At 37.8% G+C, this 25,904-nt stretch overlaps 1 protein-coding gene across 1 annotated transcript in view; it reads left to right on the top strand.

The window, feature by feature from the left end:
* TRDN (triadin) overlaps positions 1-25,904 on the top strand; it is a 239,427-nt gene that overhangs the window by 189,567 nt on the left and 23,956 nt on the right. The window contains 7 exon segments of the mRNA XM_069805163.1: positions 10,694-10,720; positions 11,795-11,842; positions 16,992-17,036; positions 19,102-19,119; positions 20,856-20,903; positions 21,774-21,794; positions 25,775-25,801. Of these exon segments, the coding sequence (XP_069661264.1) occupies positions 10,694-10,720; positions 11,795-11,842; positions 16,992-17,036; positions 19,102-19,119; positions 20,856-20,903; positions 21,774-21,794; positions 25,775-25,801 (234 nt within the window).

Below are 25,904 nucleotides of genomic sequence, written 5' to 3'. Positions count from 1 at the left end.
AGCTTTCCCCAATTATTCTGTCTTATTCAAATACACAGCCCTCATCTAGAAAAACAAGAATAATGAGCAATACAGAGTGACAAGCCATCATAAAAAGAGAAGAAGATGGAATGACACTTTCTATCGATGGTACATTCTGTGCATAGCATAAATCAGACATGAAGTTTGAAAGAGACAGAAAAGACCAAAATTAAGATGGAGAAAGCTTACATATTTCACTGATTTCCCCAAATATGAGTGATACTAACAGGAACTTTAAGGCACAATTCATGCATGAAATTTATGCATGAAATTTATGCATTAACCATTTCTATTTGAAAGGTAAGCTCTCTAAGACTTTGTGACCAAAGTCCTAGAAAATAGTCAGCTTCAGCTTCCAGCATCATGTAATGCCTTGTTTCCACATATGTGGGATAGAGAAGCTGTCATAGAAATGTGTAAAAAGGTGTCAGTTCCTAAAGGGCAAGAGGTAGCAACCCTTTGCATGAGGAAGGTATTTCCTAATATCCCCAAGAGCAAATCTGGCTGCCAGTACATGAAAATTTTTAACTCTTGCTGATAATTCAAAGCACTGCAAGCAGGGATTCAGGTGAATTACAGTAGACCCAGGTATTGGGGATGTGAGATAAAGCCCATCAGCTTCAGGGTACCTCCAGAAAACAATAAGCAGAGTTGTAACACCAAACTCTTTCAGCATTTTTTCAGTTTTAAGTGCCCTTTTTAAAGGAAAGAAATGTTAATATTTTTAAACCCAAACAGTATTTTTATATTTCAAAAATATTTCATAATTACAGAGAGTTCCAAAAATGCTTTGTGGGAAATGGAGCCAGATTAAAGCCAATTTCAAAGTTTCCTGGTTCTGCATAAAATGGAATTTCTCATTTCAGTTCATAGCTCCTATACCTTACTTATTTCTGACTAAAGAAGCAGGGAGTGAGATGGAGATGTCAAGCAAGCAACCTTGACAAGCGTAGTAAGTTATCTCTCCAGGTCAGTCTCAGGAAAGCTTGCCTGAAGATTTGTTACTTCTATGATTCTAGTGAACCCAAACAGGATTTAACCATTGCGTAATCCCTGTGGGTTATGCATCCACATGCATACGTGCAAGAATTGTCTCATTGTTTAAAGTGACTCACGAACCTAAGTTGCCAAGAAGTTGGTTTCTCCAGGCTCCCTACAGCTGATGAACAAGAGAGAGAGATCTCTGTCTTGCTTCTGAGAGCAAGTCAGATCACGCATCTAATTCAAGGTAGCTGTCTTCTGGGAGTCTCATCTCCTGTATAGACTGCCTATAGTTAGATGTTATGAGTACTTGTAAGCTACTAAGATGAGGAAGCTAGCTGCCTGTCGATAATGTGAGTCCCTTTCTCATTTTCAGCATTATCGCTCTAGTGACTTGCTCTTAAATTCATTTAATAGTCTTTAGAAAGCCAAAAACCACATTCATCTGACAAGTTTGATCAATAATAAATCGACAGGAGTGTATGGAGGATCACATTTTGACCTTTTCCCGATAAACTCATCATGGTGTAAAAAACTACATATAGTCTGAGTGCAGGCAATATCAAACAAATGCAGAAAATGGGCAAGGTATGTACATTCCAGCTCCAAACTACATATTTTTGCCAACCCAGTAAAGGACAATTTCTTTCAATTACTCCTGGTAATGGTACCCTATTCATCAGTTGGAAACTGCTGCTCTGGATATAGTGTGGTACAAACTGGCCAAGGCACAGCAGTGTCCCTTTTCCATGTATATATAAATCAAGATGCTTTCCAAACTGAAAAAGAACTGAGCAGTAGTGCATTTCAGAACTGCTTAGCTTTGGAGTTGACCAGAAAAACTGGAAGACAGCCTTCTTATCCATAAAGCAAATGGTCACGGCAGCATGGGATTTCTGCTCAGTTGCAAATGCCACTGGTGCCATATGAACCACACCTTCATTATGTAGTTTTTTTAACATGCCTCAAGGGATAAGGAAGCAGGCTACCTAATTCTATAACTGCAAAGTGTATTACACAGCCCCCTAACAGAATGTGTATTCCTAAACAGAGAAAATAAAAAAAATAGAAATATTTTTAAAAGCATTTTCTTAAAACAGTGTCAAAAATTCAGTATTGTGGATGAGAAAATAGTAAAAACAGTTACTCGCTACTAGGCTGTTGAACCTGGCAGTGCTATTTTTGACTGTAGTTGAAGGTAGGCATCTCTTCCGAGAGGTAACAGTCATGGAGTTTGCCACAAGATGGAGCCCGAAGGGTCTCCGACCAGTAGTTAACATTGCCTGCCTGAACCAGCTTCAGAACGAAGTCATGCAGTTTTACCGAAATGTTAAGCTACAGACAAGGTATTGTTCAATGTAAATTCACTCCTGCCTAAAGATATTTTTCATTTAGTAGATGACTGGCCATACATTGGTGAGCTTTGACTTCCCATGCTGAAGCAACAAACCCCCGGCATTTTCAAGGAACATTGATGAACAGAGAATTTGCATGAAATATGGAAAATGTTTTGAAAAGTCTACATCAGTTGTGACCTCTGCTTACCTTGTCTCAACTATCTTGGGGGGTATAAATATTTTATGTCCATTTTGCAGGGTTATGTGAGACTTAATGATCTGTACAGCCTCTGTTAAGTGATGGCGAGATCTTGAGGGACCAGGGTCATGTACTTTCCATGCTGCAGGTCTTTTCAGTTAGGATAAGACATGACCAGAAAACACCCTCCAAAGTACCCACTCGATATAAGTAGAAAGTAGGCAGAGGAATGATGAGTGCAGTGGGCTCAAGGCTTTTCACTGAATTCATAAATTTAAAGAACATTTTAGATCCTCAGATGAATTTAATCATTAAGAAACTTTAACTCATACAAATTTAGATGTCTAAAGTTAGTCATCTACATTGAAGCTATTCACCCTAGTCTCACTTTAGAGTTAATGGAGAGAAATAAGCATCTGCAGAGAGTATTTCACCTGTCATATATATATATTTCTGTTAGAATGCAAAGTATGGCCCCCTGGAGTTACCTATATTTCTGATGACTATAACAAAGAACATAGTTTAGGTTTAGTAACAAAAATAGAAAACAAACTGCAATGAAAATCAGGACAGTTTCTTGTTAATTATTTTAACAACCTTCCCCAAGCCTTTAATTAATTTTTCTCTTTTAAGAATGTGACATCGAAAGAGAAGAAAGGTGAGAAAAAGCAGCAAGTCATTTGTAGATCTTAAAAGCTGACTGAATATCCACTCTCATTGTACTTAGATGGAGGGGCCAATACATATATTTAATCTAAAATTCTCAGCATTAAGCTGCAAACTCCATGTTTAGCTCCCTAGCACCCCGTTTTCAGTGTATTCAGTTAAGGCATGTAAAAATAATCATGGTAACTTGCTTCAATGTTTTTTAAAAAACATCCACGATTTTATTCTCAACAGGATTTAAGCTAAACCTTGTCATTGGTTACACCTTTGTAATCCATTCAAGGTAAAATTGAGATTATACTTTTTTGTATGTCTTAGGTAACAACAAACCTGCAAAACAATTCATATTGATAGAGCTGGCATAGCATTTCAATCACAGTTATGATTACAAATTGTGTTAATCATTATAACTTACCTTAAAGTACATGAGTAATTTATTCAGCCCCTGCTACCAATAAATGGAGACAGTTAAACTAGTATTTTAATGATTATGAAACAGCTGTGATTTCTGAAGAGAGAGTGATCTGTGTAATTGGTGGCCTGTGTTATTACTATAAGTTAGTTGTAATACATGTATATTGGCATCATGTCAGCAACACTCTCACTTGTCAATCAGCATAATATGCTTAAACACCTGGGTATCCATGTAACACATGGTTAATTGGCTAAAAATTTCCCCATGGGATAAACTATTACTTTATTGCTCTGCACAGAGATGTCTGCAAATGACTGTTCAGAGGTATTCTATTCAGATGCAATTCCAGAATTAACAGTTCTTCTAGTGTTAATCTACATTTCCTTTTTTATCTATGCAGACATCATTTTCAGAAATGTGCCCTTACAAAGTTGTAATTAAAGCAAAACCAGTGATCAGCAGCATTTCCTGAGGAATGAAGATGGCTCAGGATGTTCTGCCTCTAGAAGCTAGTCATTAGCCCTCTGCCTTAATCATCATATAAATTTCAGTAGCACACTGGGAAAAGTCCATCTTTTCAAAAGCTAATTCTTTTTCTATTGTTCTCCACTCCTAATATCAACTAATCTCGCCTCAAAAATTCTTCTTTTCTAGATTTTCATCTTATTCTTGTCTTAATGACAATTATTTTACATTTATTTAATAATGTATGTAAATACATATTCAGCCATGATTATACTTTCACAAATCCAGTCGTAGTTAAGAAGGAGCTCAACAAAGATGTTCATATTCAAAGTATTTGCATGGAATCCAGACCCACGGGGTTAGTTTGGCACCTTTCACATATAACAGGCATTATGAAATAGGCTGAAGATTCAAATATTAATGAATATTAACATCTGCAAGATGTGTTCCTGTTGGCTCCAATTGTTTATATAGAGTGGTGAACAACACTATTTTTGCATAAACTGAAGTCAATATTCAGAAAACAATGTCATCACTCTAACATCCTATATACCTCAGTCTGCCCGATTTCACTCAGTTACCCTTTATGAGTCGATAATTTGTGTTGCAATAAAGCATGGCCTGAGCTTGGCTATGTTTTGCCTTAGCTATATGCAAATGTAAAACTGATTATTACTAAAAGTGAAAGCTTGTTAAGCATATTCTCCCTCATCTGTATGTTCCCATCCCACAATTTCAGGGAAGAGCACATGAAAACGTCAGAAGCTGAGGATGATATTGAGAGGAAGCTCTTCAGGTCTTTCGCCACACGTGCCTAAAGATGAAATGCATTAATGCAGCACATGTACCTCATCTACATTTGACTGAAATTATATTCTTTCCACCTCCATCGATGGAAGATTTGTCCTCCTGGGATTTTAAGACTTATAGTACTTTAAAGACATTAGCTTTCAGCGCTATTATACAGGATTGCTGTTTCAACAAGACTTGTATTTCCCAGTGCATTTCTATTGTTTAACTGACAAACTGGGAAACAGAGAAAGATTGGGATCATTACCGATGTTCCCTACAGGCATGCATCTCAGATTCAAGTTGAAGTAATTCCTCTCATTAAAAATTGTTTAAAAATGTTGGCAATGTCTGTACTTCTTTGCTACTCCTACTATATTTATGCCATGCTAAAGTTTTCCCTTTCCTCCTCTTTCTGAACTACTTGTTTTTCCCAGTTATGTAAAGTACTCTTGAACTGCCAGTTAAAAATAAGTCTTAAAAAACAAGCTGTTCTAGACAACAACAGAACCCCCCCCCCCCCAAACCAAGAATCAGCTCATTCTTCACTATGCAGCCCCGAGGTATAATGCAAACCAAACAGCAAGGACACAAACATGCTAACTGCATGAAGGCAGATATCTTGGACCAGGCTGCTCTGGTAATGGAAATAAGGCAGAAGGAACTGTGAGAGCAGCCTGATAGCTTTTTTGGTGGAAAGTGGCAGTAGAAAGACCAGTCTGTTGCAAATGAATACCCTAGAGGCTCTAATATCAGTGGTTAATTATTAATTATAATGGCAAACCATGGCATTTTAGGTGGGTTTGCCTTAACCATTTACCCTATTATCATCATTAGTCACAAAAGTCCTGCTGAAACAGTGGTCCAAGGAAGTCTGTGGTGCTGCACAGACCCAGACGAGCACTCCCCGCTAATGAGTAAGAGTGAGAGCACTAGCTGAAAGCTCAAGTTCTCTACCTCCCTGCAAACCTTCCAGATAGCCTTAGATAAATCACTTGGTATTTCATACCTGTCATGTTAATGTGGGGTAATACTTCCTTAATGTGTAGAAACCCAGACAAATATCCTGGAAAGTGCTGGGTTTAAAGTAAACCAGAAATGTTAAATGAACACTGTAGGGAATTAAGAGATCGTCTAAGGATAAGGCTTGCACGGCATGCACTTTAATATAATCATACACCAACTGCCTCTGTTTATGCCACCACCACACTTCTTGCTTTCTTTACTTTGACCCATCCAGAGGGTAACTCTTCGCCATAAACTGTCAAAGCAATTTTCTAATGTAGAACAGGGGTCAGGATGAGCACAAGTCATTCTCTTTACAGGAAGCTTGCTGCAGCTAATCTGTTTTGCAAGGAGTCATTTTTTTAGGCATATGCTCATTAGACTGTTTTTCCTGCACAATCAGTCTGCCAGCTGCTCAGCCAGCCAGCAGGACTTGAGTAGGACACAGACAGATATGAGGGATCAGGTCTGCTGATCTAGAAAACTTGTGGGACCATTTGACGTCTCCTTTGAATGACAGACAGTACCGACAATAACTTCACAAAGGCAGGGAGCTGCTCTTGAGCAGTGTGATAAACCCCAATAATCCTTTTTTCTCCCAAAGTTATTAATATCTGAGACATTCTGAACTGGCACAATGTAAGGAATATGTTTTATTCTGGTTGACTTTTTGATAACACCATTGCTCCCCAGACTGAAAAACTTTGTACTGACTAGAACAAAACTGTTTTATTCAACCTTATATTAAAAGCTCATTGATGATTAGGTAGAATGATGTGGCATCTTAAGTTCTTGCAGACTACAGTATTCCCACTGAATTTTGAAGGAGGAATATCCATTAGTTTGTCCAAGGGCCAAACTGTCAGTTTGTCTAGAGATCATTTTCAGGGAGAATGGACTTAGCTTGAATAAGGAAATCAAAGATTTATCTTTCATCATGATGTACAAACTGGAAGGTTAAGGCACAAATCTTGAGAATTCCATTAAAAGACTCCTGTTGATCTTGATTCTTCTTTAGGCCTGTAATGATGTTACAGATTAACGTCATGTGTGCGTTTGTCTAATGCCCAGTCCAAATCCTGTTAAAGAGTCTTTGTGCTCTCTTTAATGAGAGATGAACCAGGCTCTTACTTAGCCTAATTGCAAGTAACTTTCTTATTTATAATACACATGTAACTATCTGATTAGAAATAATTTTCTCAGCTACAGCATGTATTATTATTTTGTTTTTCTTCACTAAAACAAATAGATCTGGTATTGCTTTCACTGCCTGCACGACATATTCTTTTCTTACAGAGTGTGCACACTCACAAATGTATTCGCTGTCTGATCAGCAAATGACTGTTATCCAGATGGAAAATAGACATGTTATAATCAAAAAGCACATTCTGCTTTTAGCCTCACCACTTACGGTTCAATAAACCAGAGGATTTCTTTTCTGAACCCGTATGAGAAGCTAATTTACAAAAATATGCCGTATATAATTAATACCCTTCTGTCATTCAGAATAGCAGGCAAGAGTCAAAGAAAATTTGAAGTCAATGTGAAAAACAGCAAGATAACTACCAAGCCCAGTTACCAAGTTTAATTTAGAATGACACAAAAGAAATTTCAAAAACGTTTTTGCTGAGGGTAGAACCAGATAATTTCATTGATCCAGTTCAGATCTTATGTAGCTTCAAGTATTTCATCAAAGATCCATCTGTTTTGATTAGATCCGAATCTGACCCTTTTCCTCCTTGAATATAGTTTAAGTGTTAAACAAATGAAGATAAAGTACTTACTTAGGACTGAATTTTCTAACAGAGTGAACAACAAGCAGTTATTTACCCAACAGGTAGTCCTGCTAGTTAAGAACATCAGAACAGCTCTATGAAGTGAGACCAAGAGTTCATCTCACCCAACACCCTCTCTCCACCAACGACCAAACCAGCAAGGGCCTAGGGAGGAGTTCAGGAATAAAACAGCCACACAGCAATCGCCCTGTCACCTCCCGCAATCTCAGCTCAGAAACTTCCTAAGCCAGAAACCGTCTCCTCATGTTGAAGACCACTTGGTAGATTTTTTCTCAAATTTGCCCTGTCACTTTTTGAAACTGTGAAAATTTTCAACATGCGCACATTTTGCAGCATGGAGTTTCGCAGCTTATCTAGGCACTGTATAAAGAAATATTATTTAAACATAAAATTTGAATAGAGCTGCTTTACTGTCAGTGCAAGATACTACATGAAATGAGTGAGAGCAGGAGAATACAGCCTTTCATTTCTCACCCTTTAGGTTAAATGCCATATAATATATCATGAAATGTTCTGGAAAGTCTGACTAGGTCATTGCCATTTAGCTTTTATTTTCTTCCCTTTTCCATTAAGTAGACAAAAATCAGGGTATCTGTGTTATAGACAATTGTGATACTGTACAAATTAAACTAAGGGCCTTGGGATTTCATTTTTCGGCTTTCCGCTTATTCTATAAGTCATTTGAATTACATCTTTGATGAGATAATATGACACAGAAGAAGGATAGGATTAATATTGAATGGACCGAAACCGTAGTTAGCAGATTTGGCAAAACATAAATGTTTATCTTTATGACCTAAAGACCATCTCAAAATTTCACTTTGTTTTTGTTTCCAACAAAATATAGGTCTGTTTTAGAATAGCCAACACATCCTGTAAAAGCTTTTAACTTTAGAAGATCTTCATTATTTGATCAAAATATGTGGCAGAAATATCCCTGAGTGTTATGCCAGAAAAAAGAAGACTGAGGTTTTAGGTAAAGCTCTGATTGATAGCAATAATCTCATTGTTCAAGCTCTGACTGGATACCTACTTATATGAGTCTGGCTTATTAATACCTCCACAGAAAATATGGACAAGGGCAACAGAGATACTTTCCTAAACTTGAGACACCAGACCTGGGCTGCATTCCTATTGCTTTAGACATTCTCCCCGACTCACGTTCACCAGCAGAAAAAGGGAAATAACTGCACTGGCTTCACTAGAAAATTAAGCCGTAATGGGTTTGTTTTGATTTTAGTGTTTTAAAATGAACTGCGGATCTGAGATAAGGATGCTATAAAAAAAGCTTGTTTGTAAAATTCATTAAGCAGTGCCAGTAAAGAGTCTTTAAATTAATACTGCTCATGTGTGGCCTAGCTCTGATCATTGTTGGTGGTCACTGAAAGTGTTATGTGACACAATATTCTGTGATAGCAATGTATGTCATTCTACCAGCCCCTGAAGTTCATATTATTTTTTTTAATATTTGCCACGAATTTCCTTTGGCGAATTGAAATTCATAGCTAGATGAGCATATCTCGCTCTGCCTTTTGACACAATACAAAATTAATTTCCTTTACAAATTTCAGACATATTTCATGGATACTTAATTACAATAGAATTTACCTAAGCTTATGACGTTTAGGGAACTATTTTTTGTGGGTTTCAGGGTGTTTAGGTAAAATAATTGAGCTTAAAATTACAAGAAGGTTTTCTTATGCACATAAAAATAGCAAATGTGGCTTTGTCACAGGATCCCTGTTTATCTGCCGCTTCCTATTTCTGAGTCCTCACTTAGGAGCAAGTATATGCACTTAATTTGTATCTTTAGTCTCTATTACCCACCAAAATGTTCTGTTATTTTTGCTTTGCTCTGCAAACCATCTCCCATTCCTGTCTCCTTAAATGCACAGCAACAACTTGGATTAAATAGAGACTGGATACAAAATTGGAGCGGTTTTATACTGCAGGGAAAACAAGCAAAACATAAACCCATTTGCACAGCAGTTACTTTTTGCCCGGAGTGGAAGCTCAGTGAATCACAGCCCGGGAGCTCACCGCAGCAGAATTCTTGCTTGTGTTGCTGGGCCTGCAAAGGCAGCTCATCCCCTGCACCGCTCCGTCTCTCTGCGGATTATGCTCTTTCACATGCAGCCGACTGCTACGTGCAGGTGGTAGAGCCTTTGTGCTCTGAAAAACAACAGCTGCCTTGCAAAAGTCAAGAAAGAAAAATCCAGCTGGTGGGCTGGGTCTTGGCGTTTCAATTCCTTCTGTAGAACCAATGATGGTACCGGGTACAGCTCCCTGAGCTCTCGCTTGCCCTGAGAAATGTTCTCTTAAGGTCCATGGAAAGTATTAGCTCAGTTCTCAGTTTTATCTCATCTGTTTTTTCTGGAAAAAACAAATGGAAAATGAAATAGCACAAGTTTAGGAGCTGTGGCACTGAAATGCTGAGTCCTTTTGTTTAGATGTGCCCTAATTATGATAATCGCATTTCAAATACATTTTTCTGCTCTTTGGGTATCACTGAAAGTCATCGACATCACTAGGGCAGGTGCAATTGTCAGGGACTCTTACTCTTACATTTAGACTGCCCTAGATGTCATTTCCTCACCCAGCCTAGAATTATTTGCCTGGCTTTGTCCAGTATTGGACAACTTATGGTCTGAATCTGGTCTCTTAGTGGGCACTGAACTGAGCACCTCATTTAGCAAGGTAGTTGCCCCAGGTTTGATATATATGGTCACCATTTAGTGAGGGCGACTCAGCCCAGCGAGGAGGCGCAGAGCCTTCTGGGGGTATTTGTATCAAACGTTAGCTAAATGAGGAATTTAGGATGCCTGTGTTCCTTAGCTAAGTGTCCCAGTTAGGTGTCTGGGGCGGATAGTATAAGTAAGGCAATGCTACCTGTTGCACATTTTAATATAGATTTCACTGAGTGTTTATTTGGCATGTCTACAAATGTCATGAATAAATGGATTAAATCCTGCATTACAGTCACAAAAATATTAAAATACACCTTTTTGTTTACTTCTAGCTACCTCAGAGAAACCTCACAAACACAGTAAGTATAAAGAATATTATTACTTCAGCTTTTAGGAGGAAGGTGTTTCTTTATGTTGTCAAAGTTTTAGCAGCTTAAGATGGGATTCATCAACACAAGCTCACAGGAAATTTGACTTATGAAACTGGTTTTCAGTGATGCTGTAACGCAGGACCAGGTGTATTTCACAGGTCCTAGTTTGTGTGGAAACCATTTTCCAATTCTGGCTGAGCTAAGACCCACCTGTGCCCTCTGCCTCCGTGGCAGCTTCACACTGGAAAAAATCAAGGAGGACAGAGATGAGGAAGGGTCTGTGCAATTCCCTGACTAGGGCTCTGATCCAGGGCTCTGGTCGAAGCAATAGAGAGATTTATCTCTTGGTATGCTGCAGCCCTCACCTGCTACATAATTTAGATATAGCTGCTATAAATCAGAATGAAATATATTTTTAACTTTCCTCTGAAATGCCATAGCTTGCTTTTCTCTGTCTCATAATGTCTGGGTTTGGATATCACGCTGTTCTTAAATAGCACAAAACTGCATACAGCTTGTATTTTAATACGGTGTAATATTTATTATTGTTACTGCCTCACAATATATCCATGGGATCCAGGCTAACAAAGAAATATGGAAGCTATTTTTTCTTTATGCGGTATACTGAACTTTTATTTGCCATTCTATATGCGACAACTCCACTTCTGTTGTAACAAAATACTTTCATGATTTCTATATTAAACATCAAGGAGAAATTTTCCATATAGAAGAGAGGTGACAGCAATCAAAATTAGTAGTAGAAGCATTTCATAATTTTAGAAATTCTATGATATTGCTAAAAAACAAAACACATAATTGAATTTTGTGATTTCTTAAGCCACATTAAAAAGTAAAAAAAAATCTTTGGCATTTTTTTTAATTTTTAGGGAAAAAATTCATTAAATAGCTTTTCTCAAGAAAGATATTTATCAAAAAATTCTTCTCAAGTCTAGCGTGAATATGTAGTGCAAAGTCATCTTTTAAAATCATAATGAGATTCTTTTATTTTTAAAATCTAAAAATTAAAAAGCCTTCTAATGTAGGGGTTCTTCTTATTTGCAGAGCATGAACGCATTAAACATGAAAAAGTTCCCTCTCAGACTAAGCCAGGTAGGTTTGGTAATTTAACTTCCAGTTACTCCAGGCTCCACTCAATAAGGAGATGTGTGGTTTGCAGAACTTGGAGACTTTCTTGAGCTAGGCACTGGTTTTTTCTTTGTGTTACTGGCTTTTCCAGAGTTTGGGAGAGGAACAAAATTGAGGGTGAAATTTAACTAAAAGGATTCAGCTTTCCCTGTTTTTCATAGTTCCTGTGAATTTCTCTCACTGGTGCAGTACAGCTTATAAAGCATTAGCAAAACCCATTTTCCAGAGTTTGGGGAAGGAGTTCTCTACTGCCCTTCAGTACATCAAAGAGGAATACTGGGAATTACCCCATCTCCGCTTTTTCAATAAACGAGTTGTTACATGAAGTGAGTCTGGTCCCCAAAAAGGAGGAGCTACAATCTCAGCAGGTATACGATAGCTTGCACAGAGGCAGCCTCCAGTTTCTGAGTCTCAGAAGAACAGGAGCTGAACAATTTAAAAAAATAATAAATAAATAAAAAATAATCCTGAGCTGACTATATACTTGGGTAAACTGTAATAACCAGTGACAACTGGCTGTGGTGAGCAGGACAAGGTTCCCACTTTGAAACCAGGGCTTTGTGCCTCATCATGCTTTTTGAGGAGGAAGGCACTCAGGGATCCACACGTGGGTCTGGTGTGAAGAAACGAGACCAAGAGGATAAACTCACAGAAAACTCAGCTATTGGTTCTCTGCTTACATCACTCCTGAGTGATCTTATCGGATGCAGTGGGCACTGAAAAGCAAGTATCAGCTTCCCATCGACCTTTGCTGGCAGTGCTGCTGTTTGAACTTCACATAAAATGAAGTGCTCATGAATAAGTGATTGGATAAATTACCTAAAACCTAACATGTTCAATGCTAAGCAGGCAGCCTTCTTTTTTCATTACCATTTTTTCCTGAATTTTTTTTTAAAGAAATCGATTTCTCCTATGCATTTACTATGTTTCTCATTTGTTTTTATAATACAATATTCTACTTGTAAGTTAAGTATTTCCATAGATATTTTGAGATGTCCTGCAAGCCTTGAGTAGCTGATTTAGTGAAGTTGTATTGCTGGTTTTGAGTCAACAGGGAAAAAAAATCAAAGTTTCTCACTCCAGCCTTCGAAGACACAGAGGCCAAGCTTTTTTTTTTTTTTTCCCCCTTGTTGATCACTTTGTGTATTTACAGCTAACAGAGTGCTTCAGCCAGGAGGTGGGTGCAGGTGGGCTCAGCCAAGGCAGGAACATCCCAGTGAGGAAGCCACCTTATCCAGCTCTGTGCATCCTGGGAGGGGTCAGTGGTGGCCAAAGAGTGGGTTGCCTGGGCAGGTGGCATGACCACTCACCTTTCCTGCAAAATTAAATCAGTCCTGCTGCACAATCAGCCTGATCTCATCCTCATAGCAGCATAAAAATAAATTTCCTTGGTGAGGCATCTGCAAACATCAGAGCGTCACGTCACAAACCAGTACATTGGACTGATTAGGAGCTTACTCTACTCTGGTACGGTATATTCCAGCCTACAGCCCTTGGAATTTAAATGCTTGAAGAAAAAAAAAAGAAAGGAAAAAAAAAAAGGCTTGCTAAATTTCCTTTATCATAAAAGATCTATTCTCAGATGATTAATAGTTGCTTTGGAGAGCAGAGGCTGTTTTGAGTTTCAGCTGATGACTGGAAGTATTAATCTGCAAGCACTGGTGGTGATAGTGCTTCTGCCTGCTGTGTGCCAATGAGTGCTCTTGAGTTAGCAGACTGAATTATAAAAGCCTCATTCTGTACAAAGCAGTGGCCTCCTTTTTCACCTTGATTGAGAGCAGCTTCGAACTATTATTCCTACGCCTCCTGTCATCAGACTTGGAAGTATCACATGACTGAGAAACTAGAGAATTTCAGAAAATGTATTGATCCTATAGAGAAATGTTTGAATTAAAGAGTGTTTCGTGTATGTCTGTTAGAGCAAGTAAAGCAAGAGAATTCACTCCTGATGTAATTCTTCTGAAACTGCCTGCAATACACAGAGAAATGTTTACAGCTTTATATTTTTCCATTTAAATTAGATTCATCAGGGAAAAAATGAATATTAATGCTTGTAGTGCTACAAAACTAGAGCTCTGCAGAGGAAAGAAATTCTCTCCAATGAATGATTTCAGAACTTTAAACTTCAGGCTTATTCAAAATCAGAACAAAATCTGTATTTTTCTGAAATACTCACAAAAAAATTATTTTGGACTTTTTGTAGCTTTATGAGGTCATTAGAATTTCCTTTTTTTATTTTTTTGCCAGACTCCTCATGGTATAGTAAACAAAAAACAAAAAGTAAATGAGAAATTGGAAATATTACTCCTGTTCTTGCCAAAAAAACAAATACTAGGTATTATCCTCATCAGATTTGGTGAACAGAAATGATTTTGTGAAGCTTCCTGATGTCTTGAAGCGTGTTCCCTCATAAAGAGTGTTCTCCTTAAGTTTTAATAATCTACTTCTTCAGTTTTCCTTCTGGTTACAACTAATAGCTAGAAACTCAGAGAAAAAGGGATACAGTCACGTCCTGGAGATCCGCCAGGAAACACGTCAGGGTGTTCTCCAGTGGAATCAGCAGATCGATACTTGCTGTGTGGTTAGGTTGCAGAATAAGTAGGTGAATGAATACCAAAGAATTACTGTATTTATTCCCAGAAAAATGCAAGTCCGCAGGCCTGCCCAAGACACTCTGTTTTCAAGAATGAATTCATTTTGAAAAGAAATCCCTCCCATACTTTTAAATGGATCAGACATGCCGTTCACTCACAGGCTTATTTGATTGACTCCTAGAGTTGCAGAGCAAACATTGCTGGAAATTCTCACCAGAATTAGAAAAAGCAAAAATACCTTATTTAGTGTTCAAAAAGGAAGTGATAACATCCAAAGAAAGAGAAGATCCAAACCCTTTGAGCTTTACTTGTCATTAATCCGGTGGATGGTATAGGGCCTATGTTTAAAGTCAGCATGCTGGGGCTTTTTGTGTATTGGTACATGGAAAACTTAATACCCCAGTCCAAATTAGTGAAATGCACTCTTATATGCTAAAGCTTATCTAAGAGCAGAATGAGGATACTTTGTCTCAACAAGTTGCACCTTCAAGCTGCTGGTTGTGCTATAAAAACATTTCTAGCTTTACAGACAGCCATGAAATGGAGATGAGATTTTTTAATTCACTGCTTTCATAAGAAGCTGACAATAACAATAGCTGAGTAAGGGGGAAAAAAAGCCCTAAACTTAATATAAGTGAAGAGAAATTAAATTGCAACCTACCAGATGACAACTGAAAGGCATAGCAATGCAGGGCTATATTTTACTTCCAAAGAAGAGAAAAGATCAGTAACCATGGAGCTTTATCCCTCCCTGTATTTTCCCCCACCAGTACAGATTTTCTTCCAGAAACAAACAAAAAAACATCCCAGACCAAACAAACAAACCCCAAACCACAATTGCTGTATGTTTCATGTCCATACTTGCACTGCAGCTTTGCTGGATGCTGTTGTGCTGTGGATGAGAAACAAGGACTGTGCAGCAATGAGGCTGTTTCTCCATCTATTGACATATGATAAATAACTTTTTAGGCCTCTTTGGCAATCTCTGGGAATCTCAGAGAGCCAAGTTAAAAAGAAATCGGCACAGAGAAGATAAACCTGCTCTCTGCCCTCAGATAAAAAAAAACCTCTGGAAGTCACATGCTAAATTCAAAGGAAATGACATGTACGTTAAGACCACTCAACAGTCTGCTCTTCTAAATACTGTACTAGCCACGTATTTAGTCAGAGTGCAGATCGCGATTTAGCATCCAAACTTGGACACTTGGGTTCCGGAGAAATAGCCTCCACAGAACAGCAGCGGTTCTTGAGGTCGACTGTTTCCAAGCAGCTTTGCGCACGCACAGACAGAATACCCAGGGGGGTTTCTAGCCAACTGGTACTCAGACGAGTTAAATGGCTTCAGGGGACAAAACATCCCTGCCCGACCCGACCTCCACCCAGCCACAGCCAGCTGCAGTCGGTGCCTCGCAGAGGTCTGGGGGGAAAGGAAGGGGCCGGAGGCATGTGGCTGTAAACTGCTTCCGTCAGCGAGAGCGAGGGGAAATACGTTCCGAACGCGTCTTAAATATATTTAAGAAGAAAAGTAGTGATGTATGTGAATGTTGAAAAGTAGGGGTTAGGAAAGAGGTTTGATTTCGGGTATGGGAAAAGAGAAGATGGGAGTAGAGCTAGGAAAGGATCAGGAAGGGTGAAGGTCAAGTCAACCAAACTGGGCAAAGTAGGGATCTGAAAACAAGCATCCCAATTCCCACCTGATTGGGCCATTGGGCAGTTAAGACAAACCCCACCTTATCAGAAAGCGTAGTCCCACCTCTGCCTCTGCCTGAAGCTTCATCCACCACCTTACTGGGAGGAGAGGCAGCTCAGGTCTGGTGGCCAATGTCGATATGGGTCCACATCACCCAAGAACTGCACTGAGCAAAGCCACAGGCAGCTTTTCTTAGATTAGCAAAATCTCAGGGCTGCTCTAAGGTTTAATGACAGATACCCAGCTGGGTCTGGGTAAGCTTGTCCAGCAGCAGGTGGAATGAACTGGCATTCAGACTGGCACTGTCCCATGTGGATGTGCCTCTGCAAGTCAGTATGTGCTTGGGGCTCTCTGTACCTTTCTCATCTTCAGGGTGTAGACACACCTGGATATGTCCATTCCTAGGGGTGGTCAGGCAGTAGCTAGGATAGTTCTCAGCGTTGTATAATACCCAACTTGAACTTAGACACTTAGGAAGGTGATGTTCACAAAGCCGTAATAGTTGTATTATTAGAATACAGTTTCCACCTGAGTGCCTGCCTGAAAGACACTACCAGGTATGTGGCTGTTCTTTAGTGTCTGACACATTAGGCTCAGCAATTTTTTTTTTTTTTTCTCATGGAGTATGATCTCACCATGCAGTCAGAACTCATAATACATACGTGCTGTTTTACAGCGCTACAATGGGATAGTGATGCTAAAGACATGCATTTATTTTGTCATGGTGAACCATATGTATAATATCACATATAGAAAAATTTTTCCAGTTATATGCACTTATGCTAACACAATGTGAATTTCTAATTTTAATGCTGCTTTCACAATACAGAGGAGAAAATTAAACAACAAAAGACAACTCCCACTGAGAAGTCAGGTAGGAACAAGTCATTCTCTCCTGATTTATGGGGGGGAGGGGGAGAGGGGGTGTTAAACACTATTCAGTACTCACGTAGTACATTTGCATTGCAATCATTTTTTTACAGTATTTTGAAATATGTGACTGATAACACTTTTTTAGAGCAAATCCAGCAGAGTGGCAATCGCAGATACCGTTATAAGAACAGTCTTTCCAATGACAAAGACAGGTCAAGACGTTTCAGCTCTTGGGCTGCTTGCTCCATCCTCTCTGCCAGAGCTGGGCTAACAAAATGGGGTGTAGCTGTAAATCAGATCTCTGAAATGATCCCAAATATCCTTGTAAGGCATTGCTGTTTGTTTTTTTCAACCTCAGATCTTTCAAGAGAAATTACAGCTGAATTTACAGCACAGAGACCAGTGCCCAAGTAGGGAGAGAAGCAGGAGGATGAATCACCAGTTGGATTAGGAACTTGGATGGGTCTTAAACTGGCTTTCTCATGGGGAAAATATTTTTGGAACTAATCTCTAAGTCTTTGGGTCTTTTCTATGATTTAGACCTTGTAGGTTTTGTAATAATAATGCTGACAGAAAAAATTCAAGTCAAAATATTGACTGTTATAGAATCCCTGAAGGGTCACCCAAGGAATTAGAACATTCTCATCATCATTGACAGTCAACACAAAGCTGTTTTGAAGGATTTTTCTAGATATCAGCCTCTTGATTTCTACTGGGGGTCACCTTGGTCCAAACATAAAATTAAGGATTGCCAAATCTTGGGCAATGATGCCAATATCGGATTTTCATTTGAGATGATGATGATGATGATGATGAGTATTTTCAATAAAAAAAAAAATGCTGTCTTCTTTTAAGCTAAATGGTGCTTGTTACTACCTCATTTCTATTCTTATTTTGTATGTCTTTTCTTCTCTGCAGTAGCAGAATAGATGTTGTACAGAAGAGTATGATCTGTCTCTAATTGTGAACATTCATATAATTTGTGGGTTTTTATTGCTTTCTATAAGAACTCTCATGATAATCTATCATTTTACTATGAAGTGATGTTTTACAGCACTCTGTTTATCCAATAAGAATACTGTTTTGATAGTTTTTATCTGATCATAAACTGCTGTAGCTTGTTCAAAACCATATAAATTATGCTTCTGTTAATAGAATTGGAGAAATTACTGCAAAATACTTCAATATATTTCTAACCTGAATGTTTAATGAGTTAGCAATTACTGACAGGCAAACAAGTCTGGAGAAGGAAGAAATGACATCTTTGAATTTACAGGATTTTCAAAGCTAAATTCACAATTTTGTTTTTAGAGTCAGCTGAGTTTCACTCTCAGTTTGTGAGCAAAGTCAGAAAGCTCAAACTGTGGTTTAGCAGTGGTTGGAAACAAAGCTGCCAGAAATATCATGACTTGACTACTTTCTGTAAGATTTGTTAGAGTCTTGTCCTTGCCGAGCCTTTTTCCTGTTTGTTGGAACCAAACTAAAAATGCAGTATTTCAGGTTGGCCAACTTAACATAAGCCACTACAGGAATAACTTGTAAGTTTTCAGATCAATACCTGTTGAGCTTGAAACAGGCAACTTCAAACAGTGGGTAAGTCATCCTGTCTTTTATAATGATATGAATTAGCCTCTGGAGATGACTAGTGCTCTCCTGACTAAAAGTATAGACCAATGTGTTCTCAGTGTTGCAAATGAGTTAAATCCCACCCAAAATTTCCAATCGCCTGTTGACTGGTCTGGCGCTACTTCTGATTTACACTGTTGCACAAGGAGAAATGGTCCTGGAATACATAAATGTGTTAATGTGCTAAATGAGAGGATACTGCATTATTTCAGCAGGAGCTGATAGCTAGCGGGAGTTGCAAAGGTCTAAACATGTCAAAGCCTACCTGCATTTTAGGGGCCTGAATGCTGTGCACCTTTCCATGAGTGGGGGAAGCTAAGAACAAGTGAGAACTGACAGCCATAAAAATATTTGAATGTTAAAAAGAAAGAAAAAAAAAGTAGAACCTCTTTTCTCTTTGTATCTAAATATTACAATTTACTTTCTTTTGTCTTCTGTAGTCCAGGCAAAGCCAGCAAGTACGTGGTACCTACCTTATCAGAAAAAATCCTGTAAAATAGCTGGATATGTGTGGCTTTTTTGACTTTAACATATGGAAACTCTCCCTTAGCAATTTCTAGTTTTGCTTAAAATAAGAGTGTCTTTATCACCATGCCTTCCATTACTTTCATTTAACATACTGTCTTTTCATTGCTATTTAAAAGTCCATTTGACATAACCAATTGCTTCAGTACAGGCGTCAACTCATTCTATACTTCCCGTATCACAATTCTCAACAAAAAAAATTAATATGGGAGTGACAAGCTTTTAAAAAAATCACTGTTAACAATTACTTAGGTTGAATAAATAGTCCTGCTGAATTAAAAAAAAAAAAAAAAAAAAAAAAGAAAAAGAAAGACATTATCACATTTTCTTTCTAATCACATATTATTTTAGTATAACTGTGCCTAGAATTTTTCTCAGTCAAAAAGAACTGAAGAAAGAGTCCATATATTAACTTACCACACAGCCTGCTTGTCAACTTTCTATACGTTTCATACCTTCAGCATGCAAGGTAAACTGCAAAAGTAAAAAAAATTATTCATTTAAATCCCCAAATACTACTATGCTCAAAAAAAGCCTAGATATGGGAAAAATATCACTCTCCACTGACATAAGTTTTAATTCACACCTCATAAAACTATTTCCCATTTGAAATTCCCTATCATGTCTTCATCTCGGTATTTCCTGGCATATATCTTCACCTGAAATCACAGTTGCTAGTTCAATTATTCATCTAAGTAGCAGAAGGGCTGAGGCATATTGCCCTTTTTTTCAGTGGCTACTCACATTTTCAACATTTTCCACTTTACAGCCCACCCTTGTGTCCTTGTTGCTCAAAAAGAAACTGATGCACATTTTTTTAGCTGTAGGGAACATCACCTGGAAACAAGGCCAGCATAGCTGTCCACTGATTCCGCAGCTCTAAAATGTCTTGTGGCCCCTATTTGCATGCATTTGGTATAGCTGCTATTGTGCTGGGAGATTTGTGGTGTGGGGTTTTTTCAATTCCTTTTAAGCAGGTGTGACTTTTGTATAAATTATGTAGTTCTAGACCTTGTTTTTAAAACAAAGCTTCATCTTTTCCATTTCCAGCAACCTGACAAAAATTCTCAATTTTTCCAGTAATAATTATGAAATAGAAAGGAGGGCAGGGGGTGAGGGGATGCATTGCCTACCAAGCAGTGCTAGTTCTCTAATTTTCCTCAGTTAGATATAATTTATTCATATGGAATAGGATGCATTCGAGACTTTGGGAATACAGCTCAAGTATGTCAGAATCAACAACATAAAGGTCGAGTGAATGGTTGCTGAGTTTGTTCTGTACTCTCCTTTCAAATAACAAAAATGGAGAGTAGATACAAATTACATTTCGGAAATGGAAGGGAGCCCCTATTAACTGATTTCTTCCTTAAGATACCTGCATAACTCTTAGTAACATTAACAGTAGCTGCATGTGTGGAGCTATGTGCAGTACTACTGAACTTCGCTATTTAGTAGCAGATCTCTCAGTGGATAATCTGTTAGTAACTAGCCATGTGTCTTTTTTCCAAAATAACAGCATGATGCAAGAGAAAATGAATGTTTATCCCTGAAAATATACATGAAATCCTTCTTAGTTAACAAAAAACCCCAAACAAACAAACAAAAAAAACATACAAAATGTAACTTAGAAACATTATGGGAATTTTGTTATGCTGTTTCTTTTTTCTAGAGCATGAAGCAGTCAGACATGAAAAAGGTGTTCCACCTGCAAAACCAGGTAAGTACTCCTGCATTTTATGTATTCATTGCTTTTGAAACTGTTATTTAAAGAAATTGAAAAATACAATTGTATATGACAAACATCAAAATCATGGCCCTGTGATCTATTTTGCTGCATAGAATGGCCTTGACATGTCATACCATAGCTAAGGTAGCACAGTACATATTTGCAATGCCAGTTGTTTTCTGAAGTTATATATATCAAAGGTCAAATTTCTGCTTCTGTAATTCCACCGATGTCAAAGAGCTATGCCAGCAAAGAATTTGAACTGTTTTCTGAAAGTGCTTGCTTTAAATGGCTTCATTTTGCTAGTTAATTGTGGGCAGCCACCATTTATTTGGACTTCACAGTCTTCCTGTGTGAGCCAACTTCTCAGGACCAGCAATAGTTTAATTTTCATCCAGAACAGGTATTATATGATACACTATTCAGATCATGACCTGGCACTATCCATCATCTATGATAAATGTCTCTGCATATCACAGCTCCTATGCAGCCTCGCTTGTACAAGATAGAGCAAAATTGCTGCAGGTTTAGGAAGCAACACTGTTCCATTTCACTGTGAAGCAATCACCATGGGTTTAAAAAATGTCCCCTCCATGCTTCTCCATGAAAGGAAATAAGTGAAGGGTTCAAATTCTGTGTTATTCATCCTTAACGCTAGCAAAGCAATTATCACGTGTAGAAGAGAACATCCGTATTATTATTATCCATCATTAGATTGTTATTGATTACTGTGAGATTACTAAAAGTTATGTTTTGATATGCAGTTAATACATAGAACAAATAAAGCCATTCTCCGCCATAACAGTATTATACTGCACCTGACTGTTCTGACCATTTTTCTTTCCTCTTTTTACTTCCCAGTCAAACTGAAAAATACTGCAAGTACGTGTCATGTCTTTTCCTATGGAGTATAAACCTTCTTTTCAGATGCATGTTGCCTCAATTTGTATTTTTGCAATTTTGTCATGCTAGATAATGCTATTTTCTTGCTTCTACTACAGATACTCTTGTACTCCATCTGCTTTCTAACAGCTGAACACACCAAAACTAAGTACATTTACAATTTAATACTGTGAAACCACAACAGTCGAACTCTTCTTGCAATTTTTACTTTTTTATAAAAGTAAAATAAGTTATGCTAGTAGCATAATTGATGCTCTGGTGATTTTAGATGAGTGTAGACACATGATTTATCTTTATGCTAATATATTGTTTATTAAAAATAACAAAATGGCATGTAGCATAACTGAATTAGACAACCTTTTCATTACTTCTTTTACCACTTGGAAAGGACTTATTTCATTAATTCACTAAGCACATTCTTGGCCTTGTTTCAATAATTTTTTTTTCCTACCTTAATAAAAAAAAAATAAATTTAGGAAGAGAAAGGAGTATTTCCATTTTAGATGAGTTTTAAGGAGGATTCAAGGGGAATTTCTTGCATAACAAAGACTTCTACTGAAGTCACCAGATAAAGTCGTTGTTAAGGTCAGTAAGACTTCTGAATAGATAAAGACTGGGATCTACGCTTATTGTGGCAAGTCATTACATATTGCATACTGCAAATCATGATTAGACAACAATCAGAAGGACAGTGTTTACACTGCATGCTTTGAATTGTGAAAACATTGAAGTACGGACCTTCACAGATGAATTAGCTGTAGCCTCTTTAGCACAGGATCTCTGTTTTCTTTTTTGTGCTGTGCCTGGCACATCAAGACCAAACACCATGTTATTCTGACGTAAAGTAATCTATGAAGAGTATCCAAAACCATGGCCAAGCCCCAGGAGACACAGACCTCATCCTCCTCCAGGTCAGAAGCTGACAACAAGGCAAGGCAAACTGATGCCATTAAGCTTCCTAAATCAGTCTCCTATGTCAGGTGCTTGAGGTTAGAGAAGATGAATACCCACTCTTAAACACCTGTCAGAAGGCACAGTGCTGTTCTGAACCCCAGCTCCAAAGGGATAAGGGGGAACACGAAGCATCTGAAATGTGCCAACACTGACGGATCTCCTGCAGTCCTGAATTCCAGTGTTCAGTTTTCAAGCTATCACTGCAAAATTATTACTTCTTCTGAAGCTATTGGTGGGTTTATTTCCATTTTTGCCAGTATTTTAAGTAAATTTTCCTCTATTTGAGTCCATTATTCATATCTGTTTAGTCTTGTATTCACTGGATCTGTTAACTGACGTTTTATATCTTGTGCACTGATTTATCTGAGACACCCACTGATGGCTCTCTCTACTATTAGAGAAACATCAGAGATTTAAGTAGCTAATTCCTCATGCTTTCTGCAATGAGGATCATTTTAACCCAAAATCACTGTCTACAATACTTTTTTATCAAGAGCTATATTACCCTGGCATATTGTGAATATAAGGAACAGCCAAGATATTTTTCCCTTGACCTTTGCAGAGGGATGTTTGTACCATATTCTTGAGCTTGTATCCTGCTGCTTGAAATGATTATAAAGGTTAACAGTGCCTTTAGAAAAAGAAAAGAAAAAAAAAACAACAACAAAAAAACACAAAATAGTAACAAGCAGACCTATGATCATATACAAAAGTAATTCTGTTTACATTGCCTATTTTCAGCTAACCACCCTTAGTTTACACTGCTTATTTTGAGCAAACCATCCTTGAATAGATCTGGTTCAAGATTTTAAGCACCAAAGCTATCTATTTTAAATTACTTTTTTCCACTCAAAGAAGAACACTTAGTTGGATCACTGCCTTCTTTATTTCTAGAGCTCTAGATAGCTTTGCTTCATATATTTCTCAGCCAGGTGTACAGTATACTTGCCATAACATGGACATAGCTATCATGCAATTCAGTATGAGATGTAGCTGTGCGCACAAAACACTGACTGATTTTGGAGTTCAGGTCTAGTAGGGATGTGAAATAATTCTATACATCTATCCTGGGGGTTTAAATCAGTAGAGAGATTGTATCATTAAGTGAATGATAGGTTATAAATAGAAATACAAGGTTGAGTTTGAAACATCTTCAAATTAACAACAAATGCATTTTTATAGTAACCTGCTATGTGAATTACCATGCAATTATAAAAGCAATTGGTAAACTATCTTATTTTTCTCTATTTCTGTTTTAGCATGCAGGAAGGTCTTTTACAGCAATTAATCCAATATCAAATTTGAACATGTAATGAAACTCGGAATTTACTCTCTGCATGCTGACTAAAGACTCTCAAATTTTGAGAGGTTACCTTGAACAGAGGTCAAAACTGCTGGCATATCTTACTCATGCAAGAAGCATTGGCCAAACTCCATTCCCATTTAGTTCTATAATGAAAGTCCCATGATAGCGGTAAAGTGTTTCCCAAAGCCCTCAGAGTAAGTGGAAGTTTGTTGATGCATTGAGAGGAGAAAATGGCACTTAAGTTTCACACATCAGAGGGTCAAACTAACTACCCTTCAGGTCAACAGTCTTCCAGTACCTTGCTGTCTAAGGGAATCAATCATTAATTCTAAATTAGTATATATGCATTTAACAGGGCCAGTCCAGCTCCCTCAGTCAGACAGCCCCGCAGTGAAGGAGTGAGAGCATGAACCCCTTTCCTAGATTCCTAGTGCCTCAGACAAATCTTTTTTTTTTTTTTCCTTCTGAAAATGAGAACAGGTATTAATCCATGGGTCACAATGCAGTAACGTATCAGCTTTCAGCAACTATGAGCATGATTATAAGCAGAAATGTAAATATTAAAGGACTTAACCATGTTAGCATTTACTAGCAGCAAAACTGGCCTTTGCTGAATGCCTGTGATACCTAAGTATTGAGCACTGACATTTATGAGTCCCCTTATGAAAAAAGAGCTGAATGAAAGTTTCCTGGGGTGTGTTAGTGAAAATCATGCTCAGTTCCTCAGTCTTCCTGTTGAAAAAGCATTGACTGAAACATTTTCACCTTGGTGTAAGCTGTAGAACCTCATCTGCATCTGAGGCCAAAACTCAGCATGAAGAAAATACAGAGATAATTCAATCAAAGGTGACCCTGAAATATTTTGTCAGCATATTCATTTTGTATCTAGCTCTAGGTTCAAGGAATAAAGGGTTTGCTTGGCTAGTGAGGTTATTCTCTTTCCTTAAAATTGTGTTCCAGAATAAAACTGGGACTAATGAAGTAGTGATGGGTAAAAAATTCCTGGATTCTAAATCACAATTTAATTCATTCCTTTGATTTAAAAAAAGTAATGATGGTTTACACCAGGGAATTTCTATCCCATTGAATTGATCAATTTTCATTAATTATTATGGGTATTATAGCAGCATGGGAATATATGCTTCTTTTGTGCCAGGTGCTGTGCAAAGATGCAGTAAAAAATTTTCCAGCTCTCAAGAGCTTTTACTCTTAAAAGGCAAGGCAAACTGATAATGCAGAAGAAACAGTAATACAGGGGTGAACGCCAGCTATTCAAGGTCAGCGTCAGTCTTTGGTTGGGATGTGTGGATGATGAGAAAAGAGAGGTAACAATTAAACTGAATACATTTTTTGGAAAACAGCATAGTCACCTATAACCTTGAATGCACATATTTTAAAATGACTCTATTTAAATATTTGCTTGCTGGAAAGCTTTGATTGGCACAGTGTTTGCATTTGCAGGAACCATTGCATGCTGGATTATAGTACTTCAAAGAGTGAGACTCAGCTTTCAGTGTGAAATTCTGTGTACACGCCCATTGTTAAGGCACATTTCTTTGCAAATTAATACCCTGCAGAAAAGTTGCAGATGAAAGAGAAGATCTATTTAAATGGTTACTTGCCTTGAAAAAACATGGCACTGAACCTCATATTCTTTTCCTTCCCCCCTTCTTCTTAATTTCTGATTATTTTCCTGGAGAGCCAACAGGTGAAATCCCGACAGCAGGTAAATGTTACATTTCTCCGGTATGTCTTATGGAAAGAATTAATGAACATACCAGTGATGATCAATATATATTGTTCATCAACAATGAACAACACTAATGTAA

The sequence above is a fragment of the Haliaeetus albicilla genome, chromosome 17 (genome assembly GCF_947461875.1).
Source record: "Haliaeetus albicilla chromosome 17, bHalAlb1.1, whole genome shotgun sequence".
NCBI classification, from domain to species: Eukaryota; Metazoa; Chordata; class Aves; order Accipitriformes; family Accipitridae; genus Haliaeetus; species Haliaeetus albicilla.
Note: the sequence above shows the minus strand (reverse complement) of the source record. Positions and strands in the feature narration are given on the sequence as shown.